Source organism: Melanotaenia boesemani, chromosome 15 (assembly GCF_017639745.1).
Source record: "Melanotaenia boesemani isolate fMelBoe1 chromosome 15, fMelBoe1.pri, whole genome shotgun sequence".
Taxonomy (NCBI): domain Eukaryota; kingdom Metazoa; phylum Chordata; class Actinopteri; order Atheriniformes; family Melanotaeniidae; genus Melanotaenia; species Melanotaenia boesemani.
Genome location: NC_055696.1, coordinates 21,395,920 through 21,423,678, shown reverse-complemented (window position 1 = coordinate 21,423,678; position 27,759 = coordinate 21,395,920). Strand labels below are relative to the sequence as shown.

Below are 27,759 nucleotides of genomic sequence, written 5' to 3'. Positions count from 1 at the left end.
TGGCTCACAACATGACGGCCTATAATGTACTGTAGCTGCGGTAAAATTGAGCTGCATGCAAGATATAAACGCTCACGTGTGTGGTTTTCATGCATCACTGGAAGGATTGCTCCTCTTTGATGTTCAGTTAAGCCCTAACCAGCACAATCACAATGAGATGGAAATGTGGGGTGGCATGGCCATAGGCTGACTCAAAGCCGCTGTGCAGATAGCTCAGTATCTCCTAGCGGTTGAGCTCACTGAACTTGTTCTGTGGCAAACATGAGTACACTCACTAAACAAGCAAATTAAATCTTTTGCTATGACCACTAGACCACTTCATCTCGATGCTCTGAGGATTATAATGTCTTCAGAACAGGTTCCGAAACTAACCAAGCTTGGAATTACAACTTCACAGTGAATAAAAAATAAATATATATATTTTTATCTTTATTTATACAGGTCATCCAATTGAGACACGCATTTTCTGTTACAAGAGAGACCTGTTAACCGAACATGTATGTCTTTGGATTGTGGGGGAGTCCGGAGTAAACGAAGATAACCCACACATACAAAGGGACAATACAAACTCAGGGCTCCAGACTAACTTTTTTTACGAGGAGCACAGTGGTCCCTAACTTAAATTTTTAGGATTGCAAGCAGAAAATTTAGGGGCGCACACTAAAATCACCTTGCAAAGCAAATATTCACATTTCCTCTCATTTTCACTGTATTAGTGATAAATACTTGAACAATAAATTCAGAAATTTTGTTTACAATTCACATTTATTTGTGCAGCAGTTGATATAACATAAAAAAATATCTTACTGGCTGCACAAATACAAAACAAGTAAACATAGAACTTGTCAAATCAAATCAGATTTGATGATTTGATTGTCACTTCGTAGTCAAAGCAGAATGGCAACTTTGTCACCATCATAGGGCATGGTATGACTTGTCCATGTAGTTTCTGGCAATTAACAACTTCAGGGACTTATACTCCTCTACAGCCACTGTTCCCAACTCCTTAGTAAGAAAAGTGGCTATTGGCTGTCCTAAAAGTCACTAGAAGTCACTAATTAGCATAATCAGCCTAGTACATATAGTTGTAATGGATGCTGCCATAAAGAGGGATGTTGTGGGAAAGGCAAAAATCTAGAAATCTAGTCACTAAAGGTATCTGAAAACTCGCTAAATATAGCGACAAAGTCGCTAAGTTGGCAACACTGAGGAATAATAAATTCCTCCAAGACCCGCCTCTTTCCACACATAAGCCAATCACAGTGGTCGTTCGTCCCAGCTCTCACGCACATTGGCTGTTGTCTTCTTCGTTGGTGTTCGTCTTCTTTTCTCTGGTTAGTTTGAGTTGGCACACCAGCAGTTAATTTGTGCATTACTGTGAACTACTGGGAGCAGTAGTTTGTTAGCGACAAAATAAATTCAGTTATAACTACTACTAGAAAAAGACCGGTAAATGTACTGGTTGCCATTGCGAGAATAGATGAAAAATTCACTCGCACTATCTCACACTTCAGTCGCTAAATACGAACATTTGGTCACAGTCTGGAGCCCTGAAACTTCACACAGAAAATGTGTGAGGAGAAAATGTCAAAGCAAAAAATATACTTACTTTTAATTATGTGTATGTATGAAAATCATGGCTGCCTCAGGTATTTTGTGCTTGTTTGGAGTGTTGTTCGTGCATGCCCTCAGAAATGAAAACTATGTTCAAAAGCTGCAATATGCGAGGAAATACTAGGGGCAGTGCTAGGACCAGTTTGACCAGAAGTCAGGCATGTGGCACCACAGCCGTAAAAGTTTCAAAGAAAAGACATGGCACCCAGATAGCAGACATGTTTGGTGGAATCCTCCAGAAACAATCAACTGGTAAAAAGTGGAATACAAAAACAAGTACAACTGAGCTCATGATGAAGTTGTTGGCTTCATTAAGCTTCCGCGTTATGTTAAAAAACTCCGTGTGTGTCGCGGTTACGTTCCGACTTCCGTGTCAGGTCAGTTCACACCACGAGCATGTCACCATTATTTACAATAAATGATAATTACATACGAACAACATAAAAAGAAATGACAATACCAACAACGGTAAAGAACCATCCTTATACTGGGACCAAATCATGCCTTTATGTAGCAGATTAAATCTATAGATATTTGGGCACTGCTTGTGTTGGATATCCAGACTGTTCCAATATTTCACTCCACATACAGGCACAGAAAAATGCTTCGGATTAGTTTAGAAATTTCATGTCCTCTAAATATAAGAACTCTCTCAAATTGTGAAAATATTTAGTATTTTACTGGGTAGTAAACTGTTAAATGCTTTGAACAGAGTTACTAATGTATAATACTTTACTAGATCCTTGATTTTAAACTTTAAAAGTTTCCAAACATCAGCCTTAGTCTTGCTTAAATTTAATAAGTTATTACAATCCATCCACTTTTTCAATTCTTTGTTTACTGTGGTTACAATTTCATTATAGTTATTACTACTAAAGAATATGTTGGTGTCATCTGCAAAGAGTACTAGTTATAGCAATTGTGATACATCAAATATGTCATTAATGTAAACATTGAACAGTTTAGTTCCCAAAACAGACCCCTGGGGGACACCACAAGAAATGCCAAGATTTTTTTATGTAAAATCTCCCATTTCAACATATTGCAACCTTCCTGCTGGGTAACTTCTCAACCACTCCCCAGCAACCTCCCTAGTACCATATAGTTTAAGGCTGTTGAGTAGGACTGAGTGATTGATTGTATCAAATGCTCTTTTTCTGATCAATAAAGATTCCAAATGCATGTTTTTTCTGATCCAACGATTAAGTGATTTCTTCTCTTGCTTCAATTATTGCCATTGAGGTGGTCACTTTTGTTCTGAAACTGTACTGACTTTGATTAATTATCTGGCATTAGTCAAAAAACTTTTTTAGTTGGGAGTTTTTTGGAAAATTGTGGTAGTAGGGATATTGGTCTACGATTTGTGTAGCTGTTTACTCTCACTTTTGTATAATGGAATTACCTTTGCTATTTTTATTTTATTTGGGCAACATCCAGCTTGGAATGATAAGTTATGAGTTAAAGGTTTTGCAATGTTATTTATAACTTTCTTAACAATGGTCTTGCTGATATCATGGCAGTCAGTTTGCATTTTTGCATTGCATTGCATTTTTGCATTTTAGAACAATATTTATCACCTCCTGCTCATTCATTGCCGAGAGAAAAAATTAATTTGGTATCCTTTCAATAGTTTTATTAGATTGGTCAATGACCTGGTCTGGAATTTCTGCAGCCAACTCTGGCCCAACATTTATTAAAAAAAAAAAAACAAAAAAAAACTTTTTTTTTTTTTTAATATGAAACAATCGACACACCCAACCTTACTGGTGGCTCATTTTCTGACCTCAGTAAAATACTTTTCTACTTACTGGTTGATTATATATTAGTGGTAGCTCATCAAAGCAAAGGCATATCTGTACTCATGCAGCATCACTGCACACTGACAAGCATAGATGTGTTAAATACCAGACATAAGATTTATGGCCAATGAACCTTCTTCTCCTGCACTTGGCTCCAGAATTATATGGGTTTCAGCATAATTAAAGGTGACAACTGTAACGAAATCCAGCGAAAAAAGAAATCACAAAGAATGAGTACTTAACTTGCATTTTAGAGCATTAAAAACAGAGAAGCAATTCTGACCTGTCATTTTCATGAAAGAAGGGTGACAGTACAGTGATGCAGAAATACCACAGTAGCTAAAAATATGCCCTCATTAAGCCTCAGTGAGCATTAATACAGCTTTGAGGACTGCAGATGGAAAAACAGAATTATGGTTGCACTGCTTTGCAACTAAACACTGAAGCAGCTGCTTTTGTTGTCAGCTTAAAAAAAGGACACAACATGGTGCTAGGATATTTTTTTTTTACAAAAATACTGACAATACTGCAGACTAATTTTCAAAAGCCAAGCACTAGAAATGCTTTTTCTGTCTAAAACAAGGAACTGAAAGTAAACTGAAACAGGTCTGCAACCTACCTTGCATCCAAACATCAATGACAGTGTGTTGTTGGTGCACGCAACTTTGCAGTGGCACAGAACTGGGGTGCATTCTGGGTTTTTAATTATTGGAGACATTCCTTTTAAAAAAGACTGTCTGAAGCAGCTGAGGTTGCACCAAGCTTCAACACAAAGACCAGAGGCTTCAGCAGAGCACGACCACTCAGCCAGAAAGAGCTCTATCTCTCTCTCAAGTGTGCCTTGATCACCCTAACCACCCTCCTCCTCGTGCTAGATCTAATTCTTCAGGATTAACTCAGTAATAAACCCCCACATCACTTGTCCTCAACTAGTGTCAATTTGCAATTTAAACACACACACACACTTCTTGTTTTATAAGTCATGTTTGCAGTTTGCTGAGTGAACATCTGTACAAATGAAGGTAATCTTTTCTACTCTTCATGTTAGACTGTAACCCTTCTAAATCTGGTTTTAATCACAAAAATATCTTTCTAAATATATGTATTCATGAATTTTTCATTTCAAAAGCTTGTTGAAAGCTTTGTTTTGAAAGCTTGATTTATAGCTTGTAGTGGCACTCTGTTCCCTTTGTCTTCTGTACCGCTATTTTGAAGGCAGCCTAGCAACAAGTAATTGAAATGTGAGTGAGACGAGTTCTTTGTTTAAAAGGTTTAATATGAAATCAAATCTCCACAGAATCAATCAAAAAACTTTCTCTTGCAATGTCTCCAGCTTTAATCTGACTAATTAAGCATCAGCATCAGCATCACAGTGATGCAGCATTAAATAAATGACCAAACTTAAACCTGTTTTAAACCTAACATATTTAAATTATGCTTTATATCAAATACATACCTTCAGAACCATAATGAAATTAACCATCTTCAATGTTATCATTTTTACTTTATTACCATTACTATTTTATTTATTTACTTTATTTAATGATTATCAAATTGGGCTCCAACAGATCTTATTATATTTTATGCCATGTAAATACTATTTGTGTTTGTTTTTTAGCGCCTCCACCCCACAACAAATTCCTTGTACGTGCAAGCGTACTAGGTCATACAGTCTCATTCTGATTATGGTTCTGACAGGAAAGGAAATGATGCATTCGTACAGGAAATATGAAATTGTTAAAGGGAACTGAAAGAAAGAAAAAATAAATAAAGTAAAGCATATCACATGGCATGACATCTTTACTATCTTTGTTGTACTGGAGATGAAGGAGCCTCTGGCTGAACACGTCATTGTTTGACCAATGCGTTACCTAGAGGGTTATCATTTCCCGTTCTTAAGAACGGCTTCTTGACAGCCACGTTTCCATGGAGACCATTTCTGATGAGGCTTCAGCCAACAGTAGATCAATCAACTGAAGGTCCGGATGCATCTCTCAGGTCCAGGTTCAGGACTTTGCTGTTTATGTTCCTGTTTGTTCAGGACATAATTTTCAGATCCTGTTTAACTGCTGTAGATAGTATTTTTACCCCTCTGACACAAATGTTGTCCTCCACTTGTGGGTGGCTGTAGCTCAGGAGGAAGAAAAGCTGTTTACAAACTATATGCCAAAATGTTCCTGGGTAAGACACTGAGCCTCACATTGCCCTCCAAGGCATTGGGGTATGAATGTGAATAAACACTTAGAAGTGCTGCATGAGTGTGTGTGTAATGGGGTGTGTGTCATGTAGCGTTAAATCACTTTGAGTGATCAGATGAGACGAGAAATGTTGTACAAATAAAATATATTTACCACCTGTCCTGTTTTCTCAAATACAGACAAATAAGAACACATTATTCACCATACTGAGTTATACCAATGTCTTTGGGATAGGCTGCCCCCCCCCCCCCCCCCCCCCCCCGACCAAAGGGGAAAAAAAAAATCTCTTGGCAATGATCAGATACAACTCGACTGTAAAATGAGTGAAAAGGCAATCAGCATGAAAAGAAAGATTGTGAAACAATTGCTCGACACTACTTTGAAATATAAGAAAATCTGGCTGCTTCGGAGGAAAATATAAAGAAATGAGGACAGGATCAGGACTTTTGCACAGTTTTTATACATCAGCAAACAGTGAAGTTTAGTATAAACTGAACCACTAGATGGAACTGTAATGCTGAGGATTAACAGTAAGAGACATGAACAAAAAGTCTTTTTTAGCTCACTTTAATAAACCCAAACAAAGGTTAATGGGGAGTTAACTGAGAGAGCACAGAAGAGTAATGCTGAAGTAATAGGACAAGAGTTCCTCACTCTATTTTTCTAATAGGAAATAACTTTTTTCATCACCTTTAGTTTATTTTTAACTACAACTATCAATTCGAAGCTGAAGACCTGCTGATGAACAACTTGAGAAACCTGAGTTGAAGTGTTGAAGTTACTCTGATGAATTTCTAGGCTAAACTCCTCCCTCAAATCGGATTAATGATCCAATCTCAAATATGTTCATTCAAATGGGAATATAAACACTGTCACAAGAGGACATATCAACAAAATGCAGTTATGCTCATTCACTGTTTTCAAATTAATTAAATGATGCAACCAAGTGTGTTCTAATGCTAATCACTGGAACTGAAGGGGGACAACATCCAATACGCCATTGCTCATCATGAAACAAAAGTACATCACTTTGTTCCAAAATAATCAAACTATTAATAAGTTACCATCTCTGGATTTACACACACTTTGTTTGTTCCTTTCCATCTTTTACAAGTTCAAATTAATTTTTAAAATGGAAAAGTTTGGAAATGAGAAAATGAATGAAAAAAAGAACAAAAACAACTTTTTTAATATATATGTGTGCATGTGATAAGAGCAACTATGGTGCATAGAGGCTGCTTATGAGTTAATTTATAAATGACTACATAATAACAGACTAGTTTTCTCTCCAAAACTCCAGACTCCAAAACATATCGTTGTAGTTTTCATGTCTATTAGGAAACATGATTCTTTGTCTCTATTTTATCTTTTGTGCACAAATTAAATATGTAAAAAACAATTAAAGTGTGCAAATTCACTGTATATCTTGAAGAATTAATTATTTTTTCTTGAACCATTCCTCAGAATAAAGATAATAACCTTCATAAATGTTTTGGCAAAGGTCCATGAGCAGGCGAGAATTAGGTTGTTTTTTTTTTGAAGACTTGAAGTCTTACATATTCCTTTCTCAGCCGGCTTTCTTCTGCAAAACTACCACCTGCTCCTTAAATACCAGTGAGACAAAAGAGCTTGTAGTTGACTTCCGCAGGAAACCTTCCCCTCACACACCAGTGACGATCCAGGGCTTAGACATTAAGACAGTGGACTCTTTTAAATACCTGGGTGTTCTCCTAAACACAAAACTGTCCTTTCTTGCTGGCGTGGCACATAAATGTCTCTACTGTGAGATCAATAAAGTCTAATCTTTAGAACAAAAAGAGATTATCTAGTCTCTTCAATTCACACCTTAACTGCGTAACATTACTGTTAACACAGAAAAGATAAAGTTAAGTACATTTGAATGAAACATTAACAAGTTGTTCAAATTTTCTATAAAAAAAAAACCACAAGAACAAAAACCCAAGGGCTACATCTCAGACTCTCCAGGCCTCAGTTAGCATGTTAAATGTTAAAGTTCATAACAGAACAATTAGAAAAACACTGAACCAGTATGGCTTGTTTGGAAGGGTTGCAGGACAAATTCTCTTTATGGCAGCACAGCTGAGGTCTGCATCTGAACAAACTACAAGACGCCTGGTACAATGTCCTCTGGACAGACCAGACTAAAGTGGAGACGTTTGGTCAGTATGCACAGAAAAAACAAAAACACAGCATATCAGCACAAACACCTCTTAGCAACTGTCAAGCACAGTGGTGGAGGGATGATGATCTGAGCCACTAGACCTGGACACCTTGCAGTCATTAAGTGGACCACAACGTCCTCTGGATAGCAAAGTATTCTAGCATGAAATGTGAGACCATCTGTCTGACAACTAAGGCTTGGCTGAAACTGATTCATGCAACAGAAATAATGATCCTAAACACAGCGCAGATCTACAACAGGAGATCTGAAAGAGTAAATAATCAAGATGCTGATAAGTCAAATGCCAGACCTTGTTACCTGGTACTTAAGACCAGGTAAGGACCAGATGATTTCGTCGTTATATCCTGATATGTAAAATCTTAGTTTGACCCTGGTGGAATAAGAATATGTATGATGGAGAAATCCCACATTTTACAGTCATGTGGGAATTATTCATAAGCTTAAGTCACATTTATAAAGATCTGGGCTGATTTAAACTACAGAGCAGACTTTAGGTAAAAAAATACCTCTTACTTTGTTCATCTGGATGCATATATTATTTGTATTATGGGTAGCATAAAGCATGCTACATTTAATTTGAAAATCCAAGGGGGGGAAATTTTAATGGTCTCTCTCTACTGGATGTATTTCACATTCACAAACAACAAAAAATAAGCAATGTTTAGATGTTTCTTAGCTCCAGAAAAAAATCATCCAGCTAAAATGTTTGGGGAAATAGCTTCCCAATGCTTCCCTTCTGTTAGCTTCCTCTCTCGTTTTGTCTCTTAAATGTCCCCAAACTGAGTCTAGCTAATCGAGGAAGGTTTTCCCTCCAAACAATGACTGCATTCTGGCAACAGAGAGAATGAGCCAGAGCAAGAGAGAAGAGACAGAGAAGCAGCCAGAGACAGAAAGCATGAATAGGCTCTGACAAAAAGAGGCTGTGGGACACAAACAAGTAGAGTCAACATACTTTTCGCTTGTTATAACAGTTCCCTGGAAGATATTAACGCCGTCTGGCCAGGAAAAATACAACACCAAGCTGATCAGGATGAAAACATACTGTAAAGCTCTGAGGGATGCACTTAATGACATGGATTGGGAGCTATTTCATAGAATTTATAGACATTCTGAGTCACTGTACTTCATCAGCTTCTGTGTACATAACACCATCTTTACAAACCTTGTTTGCTGTTTTTCCATCAACAAACTGTGAATAATCAGCCAAATGAAGGCTCTGTGGGAAAAGGAGACTTTGCAGGGTACAAACCCACTCTCACAGTGACTCAGTCTTTATTTGCTGAGCTCCTCTTCATATTCCAGAGCATTACTCGCTGGTTTCAGGTGTCCTTGTATCTGAAACATGAGACATGACTCTCGTGTCGTGATCAGCAGAAAGAAAAGTGTTTAACTACCATGAATTCCTTCCTCAGAATGCCTCATTGTCACAAGTTAGGAAGGCTCGCTCTGTCCACTGCAGCAAAGCTGAGGTGTGTTAATACTTTATCTCTGTGGGTGGGGGTTAGTTTGGGATCTGTGGCTTTAGGAAATACATAGAATATTAAAATGAGGTCATGTTAAATGATTTAAGATATCTGTGGCATGTCCACAGTATTTAATCTCCTTATTGGATGACATAAATAACATTGTTCTTGTCCAAATCTTCACTTTCTTTCAGTCTGAATGACTCTAGATGTCTATAATTAAACCTGACAGTGCAGCTCCCATAATGTTGATTCAGCTGAGGTCTGACATGTCCACACTATTCCATCTAGGAACCAAGATCTTATGAAAACAGGAAAGAAGCTTGGAACTAATGAAAAGGTTCAATAGTAACATTTTACATATTTCATAAAAGATGGTCTGTTAGTTACCAGGTCATAAATTAAACAAAGAAAACTTCAGATGAACAGCAGAATGTGACTTAGACCAAGTTATTATGACTTTATTTATTTAACAAAAAAATAAAGCAAAATGCAGAAGCAGTGTGTGAAAGTACACCCTTACTGGTTTTGTAGTAATTAAGACAAGTAGAAGTCAGATGCTGTTAATCAAATTTACTCAATTAGCTGATCATCGCCAGTGTGAACACCTCTATAACACAATGCCAAGGAAGAAAGACAAGGGGACCAAAGGGTCCGGCTCAGGACATGACGGTTTGGTGCTGTTTGGTTCCATAAATCCTGATCTCTGTTGCGTTTCCACAGCCAGCCATACCTCTACCTGGTAGACGGTGTATCAGCTGGATAGGTTCCAAAAACGTTGGATCTTACCAGTTTTTGCACGTGTAAACACAATAGATACGTGCCGACACGTACTCATTGGTGGAAACGAGGCTATGGCAGTTCTACAGTGGAAAGCAATTAAGGCAGCTGTCAGTTCAAAACGCTCATCCCAAATTCAGATCATGTAACACTCTGAGAAACTGCAAAACCCAAGAGCTGCATTTCAGACTCTCCGGGCCTCAGTTAGCATGTTAAATGTTAAAGTTCATGACAGAACAACTAGAAAAAGACTAAACAAGTATGGTGTCAAGTATGGCGGTGGAAGTGAGGACCCAAATGCAGACAGTCAGGCAGGAGGCAGAACAATGCAGGTGACAAGGTTTTATTTCCAAACCACAGGACAGGGAATCACACACGACAGGGATAAACCAAATAACATATAAGGATCTGACGAGGAGTAACTGAAAACCAAGGGCATTTATACACTGAGGGAGTAATGAAAAACAGGTGAAGTGGATGAATAATTAGACCAGGTGTTCTAACGAGCCAGAAACAAAAACCACAGAGCACACAAGGGAAAAACTAACTTAACATGACAAAACCAAAAACCCAAACCATGATCTTAAAGCAGAAACTAATCATGACAAAAACTATAACCCAAAACCATAACTAAAAAAACGACATACATGATTTATACACATCCCATGATCATGACATATGGCTCGTTTGGAAAAGTTGCAGGAGAAAGTCTCTTCTCTCTAAAAAAGAACTTGGCAGCAAAGCTTGAGTTTGCAAAGCTGCATCTGAACAACTACAAGACTTCTGGAACAATGTCCTCTGAACATACCAGACCCATGTGGAGATGTTTGGTTAGAATGCAGAAACCCAATCACAGCAGTTCAGCACAAACACTTCATATGAACTGTCAAACACGGTGGCGGAAGGATGATGATCTGGGCTTGTTCTACAGCTCCAGGATCTGGAAACCTTGCAGTCATTAAGTGGACCACAAACTTTTTTGGATGTGAGACCATCTCTCTAACAGGGCTGTATTCACTTACTTTTAAGACTTTGAATATACCAGATGTTTTCTTTTTGTGTACTCATGAGAGGCCTTTCAGGCATTCTTGTTTGAAAATGTAAAGCTGAATAATATTCAATAACATGTTCTTGAAAAGGCTGATGTCATTAAAAAGTATTAAATGATAGAACTTCTAATGATAAAATATAAAATATAAAAAAGTCAACTTCTGCTCCTACAGCACTTTGCCCAAAAAATAAAAAATCAAATTTGCTAAGATAGCAGCTATGAGATCTTGTTGGTTCAGCTTGTTGCAGACAAATACAAAGAGCAAGGTTAGGCTGGGTCACGCTAGGTGAAGAGCAGGAGAAACTGGATTAGCTTAAGGGGTGAAACAGTGTCAGATTAAAACTGGATTAACAGTTGTCCCTAATTTCATTCTATACATTAAAGTATACATGAGACATTCAAACTGAAAGAAGATGTGCTCACAACATATTACCTTTAACAGCTTCAAAGGCTGCTCCTCTTCATTTTCGTTTATATTTTGAGTAATGCCTTCTATCTTCAATACACCAATAGATGTCATGTTTTTCTTATTGCCTTGTCTGGAGACAATGATGTTCCGGTTGACACCACTACCCAGAAAGCATTGCAACACATACAATTGTAGCCTACATGAAATGATTATGTTGCTTTTATAAAACAGAGGTAAAAATAATTATTTTGTGTTAATCTGTATGGCATTACCAGTGTCATTACAATAGAAAAAGTTCAAAACTGAGAATATTTAATCTTTATCAAAGAATATCTACAGTAAAAAATGCTTCAATACCTGCATATAATCCAATCAAGTTGGCAATCAAAACTATTTAAGAATTCAAAGTCATATTTTTATACAGAAACATTGGATTGTTTTCTTGTTTTAATTTGGTTAATCATTAATTCATATAACACTAAATGTTTCTAATGATTTCAGTTAGAATTAGAAATAAACAATATTATTTTTCTTTTTACTATGTCTCCCAATTATGGTCAATAACACTAAGTTATTTAAGAAGAATATAATAAAAAAAAAAACAAAACAAAAACAACATTTTATGTCACCCTTAATAACCTCCAAAGCTCGATCTGTGAGGAAAGTAGTTTCCATCAAAACAGACTGGAAAATAGCTTTTGGTCACCATAAAGACTTCAGATCAGCAACATGTTACAGACATAAAAATACAGTTTACCTGTTTTAATGTTGATTAATAATAAAAATGAATGATTTTCAATTAATTTTGGCTGGTTTGTGTGACTGCTGAGGGACTTTTATGCCTTCACTTTTCAAGTTGACCACTGGTTACACAGAACTGCATATCATGGTCATATTAGGCATCCTTGTGTTTAAAACCAGTTATCCAGGCAGCTGCTGAAGCATAACAAAGGTTGGTGGTGTGACATTAGTTTAGAAAGGTCACACCAAGTTCCTTCTGCAAAGCAAGAACAATTTAAGTTAATCAATTACTTTAAGGTGAACTTAAAATCACCATATGTGTTAAAAATTAAAACAAGATTTTGTGAAGCATCACCTCTAATTTACATGGATCACAATGAGGGATCCACGATAACACCATTATCACATTTTCATCATATAAAAGATCACTACCACTACTATGTTGATAAGAGACCTCTATTTAGACCTGGAAAAGATGATGAAGCCACTTCCTGTCAAACTTTCCAGCAACAAGAAAGCTTAAATTGATTGTAATGTCCAATCAGGAGCAGCCAAAGATCAACCAGAAAGCAGAAAGTTCTGTGTGTGTCTGACACCAAAAAGCAGCTGAGATGGAGCTGCTTCAGTGAGGATAGCAGGTAAATAACAGCAGAAATTACTGGGAAAGAGGAAAAAGTGGAAACATGGAAATGGTTTCTGTTCTGTGTTTGTTTCAATGCCAATATTTTTTCTCCTGAAAGCCAAGACTTGAGAGAATGACATGCAGGCTTGGTCACTGTTAATCTGTGTGTTATTTCTACAAAGTTCTGTTAGGAATAAATTGGTTGGTCTTTATGCTGCTATATCTATTGATACATTCATTTTACATCATTTTAGCCTCATAACCTGACAACTGAAACTGTACTGGAAGAACAGTGTCATGATTTTGACTGGGATTAACATCCTGATTTGCCCCACCAAAAAATGCTATGGGGTTTTAACCCCTTATCAAGTGGGATAATTTTGGCAGAAACGCCTGTAATATTACCTCTCCAAATTAGAATTACTGCTGTTATTGAACCCTCTGGATTGTAAGTACAGGCTTGGGCCCTTTGTAAAGGTAACACTCTCTAGTTTCACCCACAGCAATCAGAATCACTGTAAGTATTACTGATAAAAAGTTAGACACTTTAGAACACACAGAAAAAAATATTTTTTTTGTCCTCGCCTAACCTGTACGGACAGAATGAGACCAATCTTGATGCGAAATATTGATGTTTGACCTATAGAGAGCCCTCAAAGGTAAGGAAAGTCAACATTTAAACTTTGCTGTAAAAAAGGCTTTAGTGTTAGCGCTGTGGTTGTTACGTGTCAAAATGGATTTATATCATTGTAAAGACGAGAATTTGAGCTTTCATTTGATGTGTATATTGTGGGCATTCATGACGGAGGGGCTTGCACACATGGCTGCAATGTTGTTGATTAGTAGTCATGTACCGAGACCGGTACGTCTGCATCGTAAGGGGTTAAGGGTTAAGGAGTGTTTTATTTGAGCCAATCTGTGATCTGCTAATCAGGGTGTTGTGTTGACAGGTTTCCATTGGCTAAAAGCTAAGATTACTGCTAATTTTCCTGTGATTTTGAGATAAAATTCCATTTAGCTACTTGACTGTTTTTATCAATTCATGACACATTTATGTATGATGTGACAAACTGCTTTTCTCAGACTTTAACAGATTCTTGATACTTAACTCAATATTTGCGCAAAACATCTAATAATTTCAGCAAAGCATCACTCTGCCGACCACCAACAGTTTTACAGCATGTGTCGCCAATGAATTATTTACTCCATTTATTGATTACTACCACAAGTAATGCAGATTGTAGCACATTAGAGGATCTTCTAGAGATTTTCACACATATACAACACAGTAGGTGTCCAGCTGATACTGTCTTATCATCATCTGTGAGAAACATCAAGAAACTAACGCAGAAAGAGAAGAAATGAAGACTTTGCTGCAGTTTTAGTTCAAGTTCCTCACCAGCCTAGATTGCAGAGAGAAGCCAGCAGCAAATGCACACACACAAGCCCAATGCCGATGCACACACAACCATTTCTCTCTCTCGCTCACACATTTAGTGAAGTGTAATCAGCCTCATAGTCTTTCCTTACCTCCATGCTCTTATCCTTTTCCTCCTGCATGAGTGTAAATTAAACTGAATATGTGTGTGAGGCTCGATTTCGCCCAAGCTGAGAAGTGCTAACATCAAACTAATGCCTGCTCTCTGGCAGGACTCAGACTAGTTGCTCATTGTGACGGCATGTGTGTGTCTGTGCAAACACTATCAGTGTTGTGACATGAATTGTTTCCCCATCGCTGCATCGGCAACTGCGGCAAACCTCCCACACCCCGCCCCATTGTGGGGTTTCCAGCCAAGTGGGAACCACAGACTTGACAGATGGTTCTGCAGCACGGACACCTCACAGGGTTGCACACACACACACACACAACTACAGCGAAGAAAAGTTTGACGACAACTGGGAACTGAGATGGGTGATTGTGGGTGAAAGGTCAGGTGGTTATATTGCTCTATAGCAGCAAAACCTGCACACAGAGTGTTTTTTTAATGAAAGTAGAGGAGGGATGGCTTCTAAAAATAAGTCTGTTTTATGCAAAGCAGTACTGTCAGCTTAATGGTACTTAATGCAGGAATTACTGTAAGTGCATTGACGTACAAATGACCTGACTGCCAAAACGGGAAAGAAATATTTTGATTACACAGAAAATACTACGCATAATGTATCACACTGCATTATAGTTGTTTAGTGCAAATACAGAACCATTAAATTCTGCATGCTTGTGATGTGCAAGCTTTTAAAACATTATTATTATTTTTATTAATTTCCTCTCAACCCCTTTATATCCAGACCACTAATCTTTGGTCCTTAAAGGTGCAGGGTGTAAGACTCACTGACATCTAGTGGTAAAGATGGACATAGAAATAAGTTCCAATACCAAACATGGCTGCGAATTTATGGTGGCTGTCAGTGGTCAAAATTCTTCTAGACAAACATGCTTTTATCTGCGAGTGGATCCAGTGGCCTCAGGCGCAGTGATGACTGCACTACAGAAACTAATTCAACTTTGATATTTGCATACTTTACCACACCTGGATAAAATAAAAGACACCTGAACGGACTTAATTTGATCCCAAGCACAGCAAAAGTGATAAAGACAAAAACAAATTCATGACTGGAAATGTAGACCAACAGGGTGGGAAGTTGAGAATGCAGCGAAGTCTGTGGTGTCTGCTCAACAAAAGCTAATTTTACTCTTGCTAGGTGGCTAAATTGGAATTTGTGATTCAGTTTTACTGGTCTTTAAAGGTCTGAATGGCAGAGAACTGCTTTAAATAATAATTACTGTGATAGATTCGCTAGTTTTTAGGATTACTGCACAACTCAAGGAATGAATTGCTGCATTATTGTTATAATAAGTAAAAGCTGCAAACTGGAAGCCATTTTTGCTCCATCCTTTATCTGCGAAACCTATAAAGACTTGCTGTACTTCTTTTGTTGCCTTTCAAATACAAATGAAAACTAAAATCAGCACCATATGGAAGGCAACCAGAATCTTTCTTCACAAGTTGTAACACATCTGAAACAATAACTACATTTCTCATCATCTAAGCTAGTGTATTCTATACTTAAATGTGCGTTTATTGTCCAAAAGTTGGCTCGAGCCGAGAAGGGCGAACAACAACTGAATCCACAACGAAGAGGATGAAGCAGCAAAAACCATTAATAGGAAAGAAGCTCAGGTGAAGAGCACAGACAACAGCTGCACTGGAAAATCTTAGTTCCCTCCACAAGAGCAGAACTTTGTCCAGTCTGACTTCTGTCTTTACCACAGCAGAGCAAAGCTAAAGCACCATCGTATTCCCAACACAGAGTCAGTTAAAGATTGTCTAAAGCTGAACTCACCAGCACACTGGGTCACGTTTTAACTGGTTCTTCTCACACCTATTCCAGTCCTTCCTTTTCTTCCTGCCCTTTTACGTTTTTATCTCCTCGTGTTAAATAGTTATCATTGTTAACAATGTTCCTGCTGCTGTGCAAGTGCTGAGTTTTTTTTGTTTTAAGACAGCAAAGCTGACACCAAAACAGCTGTAAACATTGTAATTCATGGACATTTAACCTTTAAAAAACTCAGTTCTTGCTACATTCCAGGTCACTGGGTTGTTAATCTGCAAATTCTGCTTTTCTTTTTCTAAACTGATCCCTTGTTAGCAGCTGTGCAGAGTGAAGATAACAAAAGTAGAGATTCAGCAAAATGAATATGGCCAGTCCTTATATTAAAACACAAAATGTACATCTGACCATCCTCTTTTTGTACTTTTTACCCTCTGACGTAGGACTTACAGTTCCAGGGCAGCAGCTGTGGCTCCCTACCATGCGATATGATACGTTAGCTGTTGCATAGCTGCTAATTCCCCTGAACTTTTGCAGCAGTGAGTAATCAAAGCTTACACTGAGCCTACTTAGTGGGTTGCTTTAAGTTGCCTATCAGCAATGGTTACATGTGGAAGTGATTACACCTCACAGCTTTGTGTTGGTGGGTTTAAAGAGCAACTGCGTGCACAAAAAGATGTCAAAATGCAAAGTGAGTCATTTGTGAGGTCCAGAAAAAACCTGTGACTGTGTTACATCCTAGATGGATCTTAACTGCAGCTTGATGCATATTAATACGTTGGATGTTGTGTTTTTATTCATGCACAAACATAGCTTTACATAAAAGGGAATTTACATACTGCCACAACTCGACTGAAGCAATATAGAGACGTTTTAGAGAAAACTCAAAACAGCACATAATAACTCTAAGTTTCATTAACTTGCATCCTTTTAAAACGAGCTCTTCACTTACTGTTCCTCTTTTGTTTAGTTGAACTCGGAGTGTTATTGGCCACAGCATTCACAAATCTACATGTGTGAAGATATCCATTTTAACATGTTGAAACAGAAAGAAAGACCACAGGGCTAAATGGGGCTATTCTGGTAGGAAGTGGAGTCAGAGTGAAGCTTTAGGTGGTTGGTTAAAACCAGTTTCTAAAGAAAAAGGAAGTTAAAAAGCTTTTCTGTTACTCGGTACGATATGCTGCGTCTTGATACGTCTTTCCCCTGCTTGGTTTTCCATTACATACAGTCTCACTGAGATCAGTATGTGTGAAGTTGTGGCGTCACAAACAAGTGTGTCACTGTGTGTGTGTTTATTACATAACACTGATTCAGCAGGGGCTTTCATCCAAAGTGAGGTACAAGTGAGGAGTAATGACTGATCTGCAGAGTTCAGCATCAGCAGAGGAATTAATTAGCCTTGCTCACAGTATGTGAGCTGTACACAAATATATACCTAATTTATACGGAAAAATCTGTGCTGATTTCATGGTACAAGAAGTGTGTTGGTGTGTGTGCAGCTGTATGTCACTGTTTAAGCTCAGAGAGGATCCTCTGATCAATTACTGCTCTCTGCCCGCTGAAACATGTCACTAGTAAACCTGTGTTAAAAAAACACCCGAAACGCTCAAAGCTGCAATCTGGAAACGTTTCAGGTTCAGAAAGGACAACCAGAATGATGAACTTGACAAGAGCAAAGCGATGTGCAGGGCATGCCAAACGGAGGTGAAGTATTATACGACCAACCTCAGGAACCACATGTTGCGATATCAGCAAGCTCTCATGTTCAAGTCGTCCACCACAACAGTGGAAACTCAAGAAAACTCTAGAAATACCAGCCAATTCTAAACGTTTTTTCAAAATAAGTGAGGCGATTGCTTCATTTGCAAGGATATACTCTTATTTTCTATCGTTGAAAACGAGGGCTTCAGACAACTAATTAAAGTAACGCAACCGCAGTATGTTATGTTGTCTGGCAAACATCTTTCTGAAGAAGTCATCTCAAATTTGTACCAGTCAGTAAAAGAACATGGGAAAAGTAAGAGTCAGTCAGCATCACAAGTGATACCTGGATATCCGTGGCTACAGAATCGTACATGAGTGTGACAGCACACCACATAGACGAGGAGTGGAACCTCATTTCAAGCACACATGTTCACAATTGATGTCGTGACCTGGTGGAACAGCGGTTTGGAAATGCACCTGCAATCTCTGCCACGCTGCTCTCACCTGAAGTCGTCAGAAATGAAAAGGATCTGTGCAGGTTGAAAGAGGAAGACATAACGGATGCAGAACATGTGGTCAGAGCTCTGAAGAAGACGGCCACTCAAGTCATGTCAGAAGAAAAGTCACCAACTCTCTCAGTGATTGCACCCTGGCATCCCTGCTGCTGGAGGGGATGACCAGCCTTCCAGAAGACTCCAGAATTGTTAAGGAGATCACAGATAAGATCAAGAAAAACCTGAGCACAAGGTAGGCCTATGATGTTAGTGTGTGAGAGAGAAAGAGAGCTGCATTGTGTGTGTGTATATAAGTGAGAGGGCGAGAAAAAGAGTGGAGAGTATATAACAGTATAATAAAAGAAACATCATTAAAGAAAATATAACTGAGACACTTGTGTTTGCAAAGGTACTTTACCTTCATTCTTATTTGCATACCATAAAATGACCATTAGGTTACTTTGAAGCTAGTAACCAGCATTTTGTTTACAGTCACACTGGTTGAGAATGTCTTTGTTTTTCACATTGGTAGTTAACATAAAACTGCATTTGAATTCAACAAAAACCCCCTTTTGGATGAATCAATCCTAACAGCAGCCCACTGCTGCAGGTACAGACACCTCTGGCGTCCTCTGTTGGCTGCCCCAGATCTGTTCAGTAATTCTGCCCCACAGCATGTTTGTAAAAGCAATTGTATCAAGATTCTGGGAGGATTGGTCCTTACAGCCATCTTTAACTACAAATACATCATTAAATTGATATTGAATGTCATTATAATAGTAGTAATAATATGTTGCATAACTAATAACTGTTGTAATAACAATTTGCCCAAAATCCATTTCTGATCAGAACAGATTGGATCGAAAAAAGATAATTTATTCTAAATCTTGAGAATCGGGTCGATTCTTGAAATTTGAATCGATACCCAGCCCTAATCACTAGCTACGTTTTATATATTATATAGCTAATATTTTATCTATCAGACTGAACTCAATCTGATCAGAGATTCCAGCTGACATGTTTACATGGACACTGGATAAAATTACCCAATCAGTTGTATTTACATGATGGACAGATTTAATACTGACATGCGCAGTGGCCACTAGTTCGGAGGAAGAAGTTTAATTTTTTTATTTTTGACCTTTTGAATGGTCAAATGCTCAATAATCCTTAACCCTTTCAGTTTCTAACAAAAACATTGTGTCCACCACATTTCCATTTTGTTTTGCTGCCACCATTGTTCAAGTCTTCCCCAAAAGTAATTACGTCACGTAACCGTCACATGCTTCAAGAATGCGCAGAGACAACATACATCACAACACAATTGGAATGAGTATATACATGGTTATTTTATCATGAAAAGGTTTAAACCACCCCTCTTGATCAGATTGAAAATTCTTTCCGATTGAGGCCGATCAGATCAGCTGACATGACGCAGTTTTATTCTGATTGAACATTCGCCCTCTGGTGCATGTACTGGCTAACAATCATACCAATGTGAAGGACACATAAAAGCATGAGGGCAGTGACATTTAAAGTGTATGTAAAGGGACTGAAATTAAGCCTTTACAGAAAACAAGGAAATTTTTGATTTTTAGTGCCATCTTGTGGTTGTCTGCAAAGTAAATAAATAATTTTCAGTCCATTTGCTCTCAAATATCTTTTCAGCTTCTAAAGATACATTATTAAACGTCGCTGTGGTCTTCAGTCCAGACAGCAGCTTCAGCCAATGTCGGGTTCCCCACTCCTGGGCAGCAGTGGAAAAAGTTTATGACTGCATCATGTTCCAAACATTGTTAATATGTTTAAACCAGTGACAAGATATGGATTTGACTTATACCACAACAAAATAAAAACCAGTTTTCAGCATGAACTGGTAAACCACCTAGCACTACATGTAAGCACCAGTTCATCCAGTCATATTTGGTTACAGCTGATGGAACATATTTACCCCGCTCACTGGGATATCATTGGTTTACAAAGGGAAACTGGGTTAAAATTGACTAGGATCGCAATTTATTTAAAATGAATTTCCTTTGTGTGTGTTCTTAACTGTCGTCAGATCACTTGTACAACTTTTCTTTTTAAGCAGATTTCCCCGTTTAGTAAATCTGGCCCAGGATCCTTTGATCTCTGGTGTTTTCATCAATAATGTCTCCTACTTTAGAAAATGTTGTTTAAGCAAAGAAGCCCCAGTCTGCAGAATGAATGTTACTGGAGACATAATAGATGTTGTACAGAATATATTTTTGGTACCAACCTTCCTGTTGCCATGGTAACAGTTCATTGATTCTGCAGTATATGAACAGAGACGAAAACGGATCTCCTGCCCCCTACATTCCTTTATTCCTTTATTTATTTATTTATTCCTTCCTCTCAGAGAGTGAAGTTGAGCTTGGGGAGGAAGAGGAGGAAAGAGTGTGGGAATGGAATAATGAGCAGAAAGAAAAGGCGAGGGAGGAAATCTGGGGGCGGATGAGCTTGAATGCAAATCAAACAGCTCAAAAATGACTGAACTTGGCATCGTAAGCCCAGGAAATAATCTGGCCATGCTGATACTGTAGGAAAGCGTTCCGCATGTGATGAGACCTTCATGAAGCACCAACTCAGACAGAAAAGGATGTCATCGCTCCTCAGCTTGAAGCTGGATTACAGGCTCGAGTTAAAGCCAGTAAATCCCTCACAACTGCAGAGGTGATTATGATGATTTACACTTGAGATGGGTGTCAAGAATCTGCAGTATAGTGGTACTGGGCCCTGACTTGATCCATGCTAAAATATTATCTGGATATTGGGCAGAACAAAGGCTGGAGTGGGACCAGTTTTCACCCCAGGAGTTGTTTATCCAAGACTAACCCATCATTTTTTCAATACAGAGGAGATTTGATTTATATTATCCTTCAGCTTTTAGTCTGTAAAACTTCTTTTTATTATCTTTCTCAAGTCAAGACAAAGCTGCTTTCTTCATCTTTCTTGTCTCATGAGGTTTTCTTTTCCAGACCACATCAGCATGAAGCTGTCCAAGAACTGAACAAAGCTACTCCCACGGACCTGAGTTAGTGGTTGAGCAACTTGAATCATTTGCTTCTGAATAAAACAATGAAAAAAGCTTCTGTGTGACAAAATTGATTCAAATTTTAAATAATAAAACTTTAAATTCTGTGTTGAAAATATTTCTGACCTACAAAAACTTTCATCCTCTCTGCAGTCAGATTCATCATGGCTAATTTTGGCTCATTGTTCTCAGGGATTTGGTTTGTTTCTACAGAAGTATTTGATGAAGATGTATTTTTAGTCATAAAAGTCGTGCTTAAATTTCAAAGCTGTTGTTTTAATTTTTTTCTTTTCAAAGAAAATTCTGTGACTGATAATTTAACATTTTGCTGGCAACACACTTACAATGTGACATTTCATATGTATTACTCAGGGAGTAACAAGATGTCTATACATTTGTCATTCAAATTAAGCTCAGGAAAAATAATATATAATATTTGATATTTTAGTCTTTGTGATTTGATGTGAAGTAATTGTGATGAATTAGAATGTGATACTGTCTCTCATCGATGGCTTGATTCTGAATCAAATCAGACTGAAGTCGTATTGTGGCAGAATTTGTGATCTGAATCGTTATCCATTAAACTGATATAATATTGTAATGTAGTAAAAATTGTGATTTACACCCCTAATATTTACCAGACTCAGTATCATCTCTCTCAGAAATAAGTTAGTATACTTAATGCACGTGATGTGGTTGTTCATGTTTTCAGTCTATCTTCTTATAGGTGCTCCCGATGATTGTCTGCTGTGTTTTCTTACAGAAGCCTTAGGATGTTTTGCTTACATCTTCTTTACAGGAGCTGGTTGTCTTGTTTTTCTGTTTGGGTTTGGTTAATACTATATGTAAATTCAGCAATAAACAAACTATTAAAATGATCAGATTAAGTATCAAAGACAGCCATGTAGCCATAAACCTTCATTAACTTTAGTTAGTTTTGGCTGAACCACCTACCAACATCCTTTGATCGCAACACCTGATCTTTTCAGCCCCTCCTCACATTCATCATCTACTTCCTGCATTTTAAAACACTTCATACCTTCACATCGACAGGTGACAAAAAACTATTTGCAAAACTAGAATTATGCTCAACCAGGTCTCTATCACTTTTGACAATTTGTGAGGAGGAACTATTTTAGGTTTTCCAGTTATAAGAAATGGAAATCACAATCACTTAATTTCACAATTGATCGCAGTACTGAACACCACAATTAAGTAATCATAAAGATTCCTCAATATGATCACTTTCCATAAAATATCATGTCTAAACCATAACCGCAGATCAGTGCAACTATCACAAAATGAAAACAAAAGTTATTTGATATATCAAATGGGGCATCCTCAAATGTAAGGCTTATAAACCATCAGATCTCCATAAATAAGGAGGATAAAGTGGTTTTTGGTCGATTGTTTGCACCACAGTGACACTAGCTACTTCTCTCGTCGACATAATGCCAAATTCAGAATTATTTAGTTGTTTATGCACTACTTTTGCCATTTTCCCAGTGACGCACCCCCTATCGACAGCTAATTCAGCATCCATTTTGCATCCTACCTGTACTGTCAGCTCTTTCCAGACAGTAAGAAATGGTCTTTCCTTAACTTTTCTCTCATCTCTTGATCTGTCTCTGGCTCTCTTTTGTTTCCTCTCTTCCTCCAAAAAAAACTTATAACATTTCTTTGCTAAATCACATTTAAAATGGCCAGTTTGTTTACATCTGCTTGCTAATGGGTGATGCATGCAAAGCAAAACTTAGCTGCAACGTCATGCAGCGTCCCGGGTGAAAAAGTTGTATAGAGCGATTGCTGGACAGCGACGGCTTCAGAAATGCACATTATTGATGTCACCGTACCATCAAACAAGTCCGGAATACAGAGGTTTAATGTTGAAAAGTTATGGAGTGGGTCTTTAATGCAGTAACTAAATGAATAAATAACGTGTTAATTAAACAGATTAATCTCTTTGCATTAACACATTCATTTTGACACACCTAATTAAAACTTGCAAGACCTATCAGGAGTGTTCATGTGATTTTACTGATTTATAGAGTTGGGAAATTAATTAATTCATTATAACAGTGATAATCAAAAACTATAGATTTTTTTGTTTTGTTTTGTTTTTTGACTATAACCATACCAAGAAAAGCTGTTATTGTCACGTCTCTAATCATGGGTGTACAAAGTGAAACAGACTACGTAGAACCATGTCAGTCAAAGCAGAGTCGACATCTAGTAGAAAAGCTCAAGCAGAGAGCAATCACAGCACCTCCATCTCACCACAGCAAGCTCGCAACTTATACAGCAACAAAAACGCAACAATCAGCAGCAGAGTTTGGTTTCTGGGCCATATGATGCAACAAACTAATCTGAGCTTGTTTGCTCATTTATGTGGACTGATCACACAAGTTCAACACGGTGCAAACGGCTGCACCACTTCAAGCCGTTTTACCCATAACTAGGCAGACAACTCTGCCCAGTTCTGAACAGTTCAGTGATTTTCTACTCAAAAATAATGGCTGCAAAAACATGGAGCTCCCTGAAAAAAGGTGCCAGGTGCAAACAGTACATATTGGGAACTACTTAAAAAAAAAGAAACAGGATCTCGTTACAGATTGCTAAATAATAATTTGCCCACAAAATAATATTTTACTACTTCACAATGACTTAGTTTTCAATTTATGAACATCATTCTGCTAACATTTCCAATGCACATGATGATTTCAGATGTAGGGAAATCCATTATTAGAATTAGAAAACATATTGTCATAGAGTACACACTGGCTGCAGTTCTCCTAGTGGATTGTCTTCATAAAAAACAACTTAAACAAACATCATCTGACAACTGTTGACCCTGGAGGCTCTCCTACATACTATGCTCCAGACATCTGGACAAAAATGTGTATGTTTCATGGTAAGGCTGGGCAAGAAAAAGAGAAAATGGCTTAAAATAAGATAAATAGGGGATTAAAAACAAAAAGAGAGAGAGAGAAAATTTTGAATTCATGCTTCTCTTTCTGAACAGCAGCCCACAGGGAAAATGTGGAATACAATGCAGCACAGCACCGGTTTAGATCAGTCATCCCTCAAGATTTAATCTAGATATAGATAAATACAGCTAGTCTAAAAACGGGTTGCTGTAAATAGGCTGGGTAACCTTGTGAAGTACTAACAAACACATTGTATTAATCCAAAGCAGTGAAGTGGGAAAGTGGGTTTGAAAAAGTCAAGACACCTGAATTTAAATTTACCAAGAGATGACTGAAACTTACGCAATTAATTTTAACGTATTTTTACAGAATTACATGGTACAACATTTCTGAAGCATTTTCAACTGTGGGACAAATGTTTGAGACTCAAAAGATAAAATAAAATAAAATAAAATGACAACACAGAATTATTCCACTTTATCAGTGTTTCCTCCCTCAGGCCTTCTTCTCAAAACACCCTGTTAACACATATGAAATTAAATGAAAAATGAAATGAAACGGAAAAATGCTTCATTCAGCCCCAAAGGGAAATTATAAAAGGTTTTTATCAGTGGGAGTGATTAGATAATCACTCCACCACTGGAGAGAAGAAAGCAATCAGAAAGGCATAAACAGAGTAGCCACAGACAATTTATCTTATAGTGATATGCAGAAAGCAAAAATAAAAAATGTATAAATTAATATCAACAGACTGATGTTATTTATCTGATTTATATGACGGCATGTCCAAGCTGCTCTCTGTTTCCACGGCAGTGAGCACACACTTAGACGCAGGTGATCCCATCCCAGACAGAGTTCACGCGTCAGAAAACACGTCAACCAGCTGAAAATCTGAGAAGAAAATCAGAGTTTTCTAAATTTTCTTAGGCAGATGAAGACGGACGCACTCTTGTGCAGAAGGAGGATTTCTCCAGCTCTGGTGTTACGCTGATAGCGTAACGGTCGTCATGGGAACGCACACAGCTGAACAAGCTGAATCTCCGTCATTGTTGGAATTTCTGAGATGTATTACGGCTTTACATGAACCTAATATTTTCTGTTAACATCAACATGTTATCTGAGATCTGAACTTTAAGAATATTTAGAGCGGCTCCACTGAATAAAACAGTTTCATCAGGACATTTAAAAAGTTTAACTTTTTTATGTGTTTTTTCATCACAGCATTTCCGGCTGTGAATCTGGGGAAACACTGTATTGTTGTGGTACTTCAGAAATGCGCGTAGATGCATCAGATCAGATTATAACAGTAATCAGATTACTCCCTGATAACTGATTTTGATGATACCCAGCCCTACCTTAGAATATGTTCACAACCCTTCAGTTAAACCGTTCAGTCCTTATCACCTAGCTGCAAGATGTTCCCATTTGTTAACAGTATTCATTAATGCATTATTACTAGTACTAGGCAACGATTCAAAATTTTAATTGCAATTAATCGCATCAAATCTTGCGATTAATTGCAATTAATATAATTTCCCTCTAAAAGAAGCCCTACTGCGGTATGAAGAAAATGCAGTAAATTCTGGTTTACAACCCTAAATCAGGAGTGTTCAACCTGTGGCTACAGAGCTGAAAGTGGCCCTCTGGATCTTCCACAATGGCTCTTAATACATGGCTAAAAATGCTAAATAACTAAATCATGTTTTTAACTATAGAAATAATAACATATGTAAGGTTTTAGCAATCATTCAGTTTTTTCATGGAGTAATTGCATTGAATTTTCACAACATAATGACACTTAAAGTGCCAGTAATATTTTTTCTTGTCATTAGGTTGGAAACTATGGCCTTCTTTTTTATTTTCATTTCCACATATATCTACATCCCATAGAAGAAAGTATAGTAGATATTATAAAAAGTATAAGTTGTTTTTTTTTCAAAAGGTCTTGTAACATTTGTGTCTCTAAATGAGTTTTATTTAGCTGGCTGAGGGAAAAATGGCTCTTTGGATTGGAAAGGCTGCAGACCCCTGCACTAAACACATAAACAGGTTTAGCAGCAGTTTTCTCTTTAAACAGCAACAGTTAAAATATTTCTTCATATATATTTATAAAATCAAATATTTATGACAAAGAAGGATGAAATGTTCAGGATTTACTAACTAAAAGGTAAAAAGTCAGCAGGATGAATTTAAAGCTGTGAAGCTGCTTCCTTCTAAACATAGAAGGAACAATATGTGATGAATATCAGCATCAGGTAAACAGACAGAAAGCAGGATTAGAATCTCACAGCTTCTAGATGGTGAGGAGAGAGAAATATTCACAATATGCACAATAACTTCCATCCATGTACCTTCAGTGCTTCATTATCCAGATTTCTTGACTATAAATTCTCTAACTTTGCATTCTAAGCTTGACTGTTTAGTTTAACCTTTTGTGTTTGCACCCTCCGCTACCTGAAGTTAAGGGGTTAACAACCGGTTTTACGGGTTTAATGTCAGGTCTGTAAATGTAACTACAAACGTGTGGTATCCACAGAAAGTTCAGAATCTCAACTAACAGCTCAGTAAAACCATTTCTATGACCACCAAACACAGTTAAGACAAAAAAAAAGACTAGGTACACAAAGTCCGAAACAAATGTGTAAACACAGATTACGGCTCCTCGTGTACACCAAGCTGCATGACCATGGACAAACGACTCCTCTACTGAAAGCTCACATCTCACAGATTCCACAACTATAAGTTTCATCTCACTATGACCAAGATTCACCGAACCAGAGGCAGAAGAAGGCCCGATCTATGCCTCACCTTTGTAAAACATAGCCATAAATCACCTTTGCAGCCTTGCCTCAAAACTTATATCCACCGGGATAAAACCGCATTTAGTAAAAAAAATGAATAAATAGAAAGTTTCTCGTTGCCTTTTGGGATTAGTTTTCCATCCAAAATTCTAAATTTTTCTGCCCATTTGCATGTATTTTGACGGAACACAAGAAATGTTTGTTCTTTTCTTTATTTCTTAAGTGCCAGACAGAAAACCTCTTTTCATTTTAATAAACCCGCGCTCTCCTGATTACATCACACACACCGCTGCAGCGTGAACGTGCCCAGCCTTAATTATTAAACATCTTGTGGGTGTAAAGCTGAGCTCTATTGTGATGACATTTTCTATTCACCTGCCAAAACACACAAACATTTTCTTAAAGGTCCCATATTATACATTTTTTAAATAATTTCATATGGGTATCAGAGGTTCAACAACATTGTTTTCAAAGTGTGTTACCCCGAATTCAGACATGGTCCTTATTTTAACTATTCTAAAAGTAGCTCTAGTGAGCTCTACTGAGATCGGGTTGTTTCTGTGTC

General features: G+C 37.6%; 1 protein-coding gene across 14 annotated transcripts in view; it reads right to left on the bottom strand.

Moving 5' to 3' along the window:
- The window catches only part of dlg2 (discs, large homolog 2 (Drosophila)), a 136,102-nt gene that overhangs the window by 82,388 nt on the left and 25,955 nt on the right, over positions 1–27,759 (bottom strand). The window contains exon 1 of one of the 14 annotated variants that reach the window (XM_042007516.1): positions 14,411–14,432. The exons of the other annotated variants lie outside the window; for them this stretch is intronic. Within the exon in view, the coding sequence (XP_041863450.1) occupies positions 14,411–14,416 (6 nt within the window). The 5' untranslated portion in view covers positions 14,417–14,432. Of the gene's footprint in view, positions 1–14,410; positions 14,433–27,759 lie in introns of those variants that run through there. 14 annotated transcript variants of the gene reach the window in all.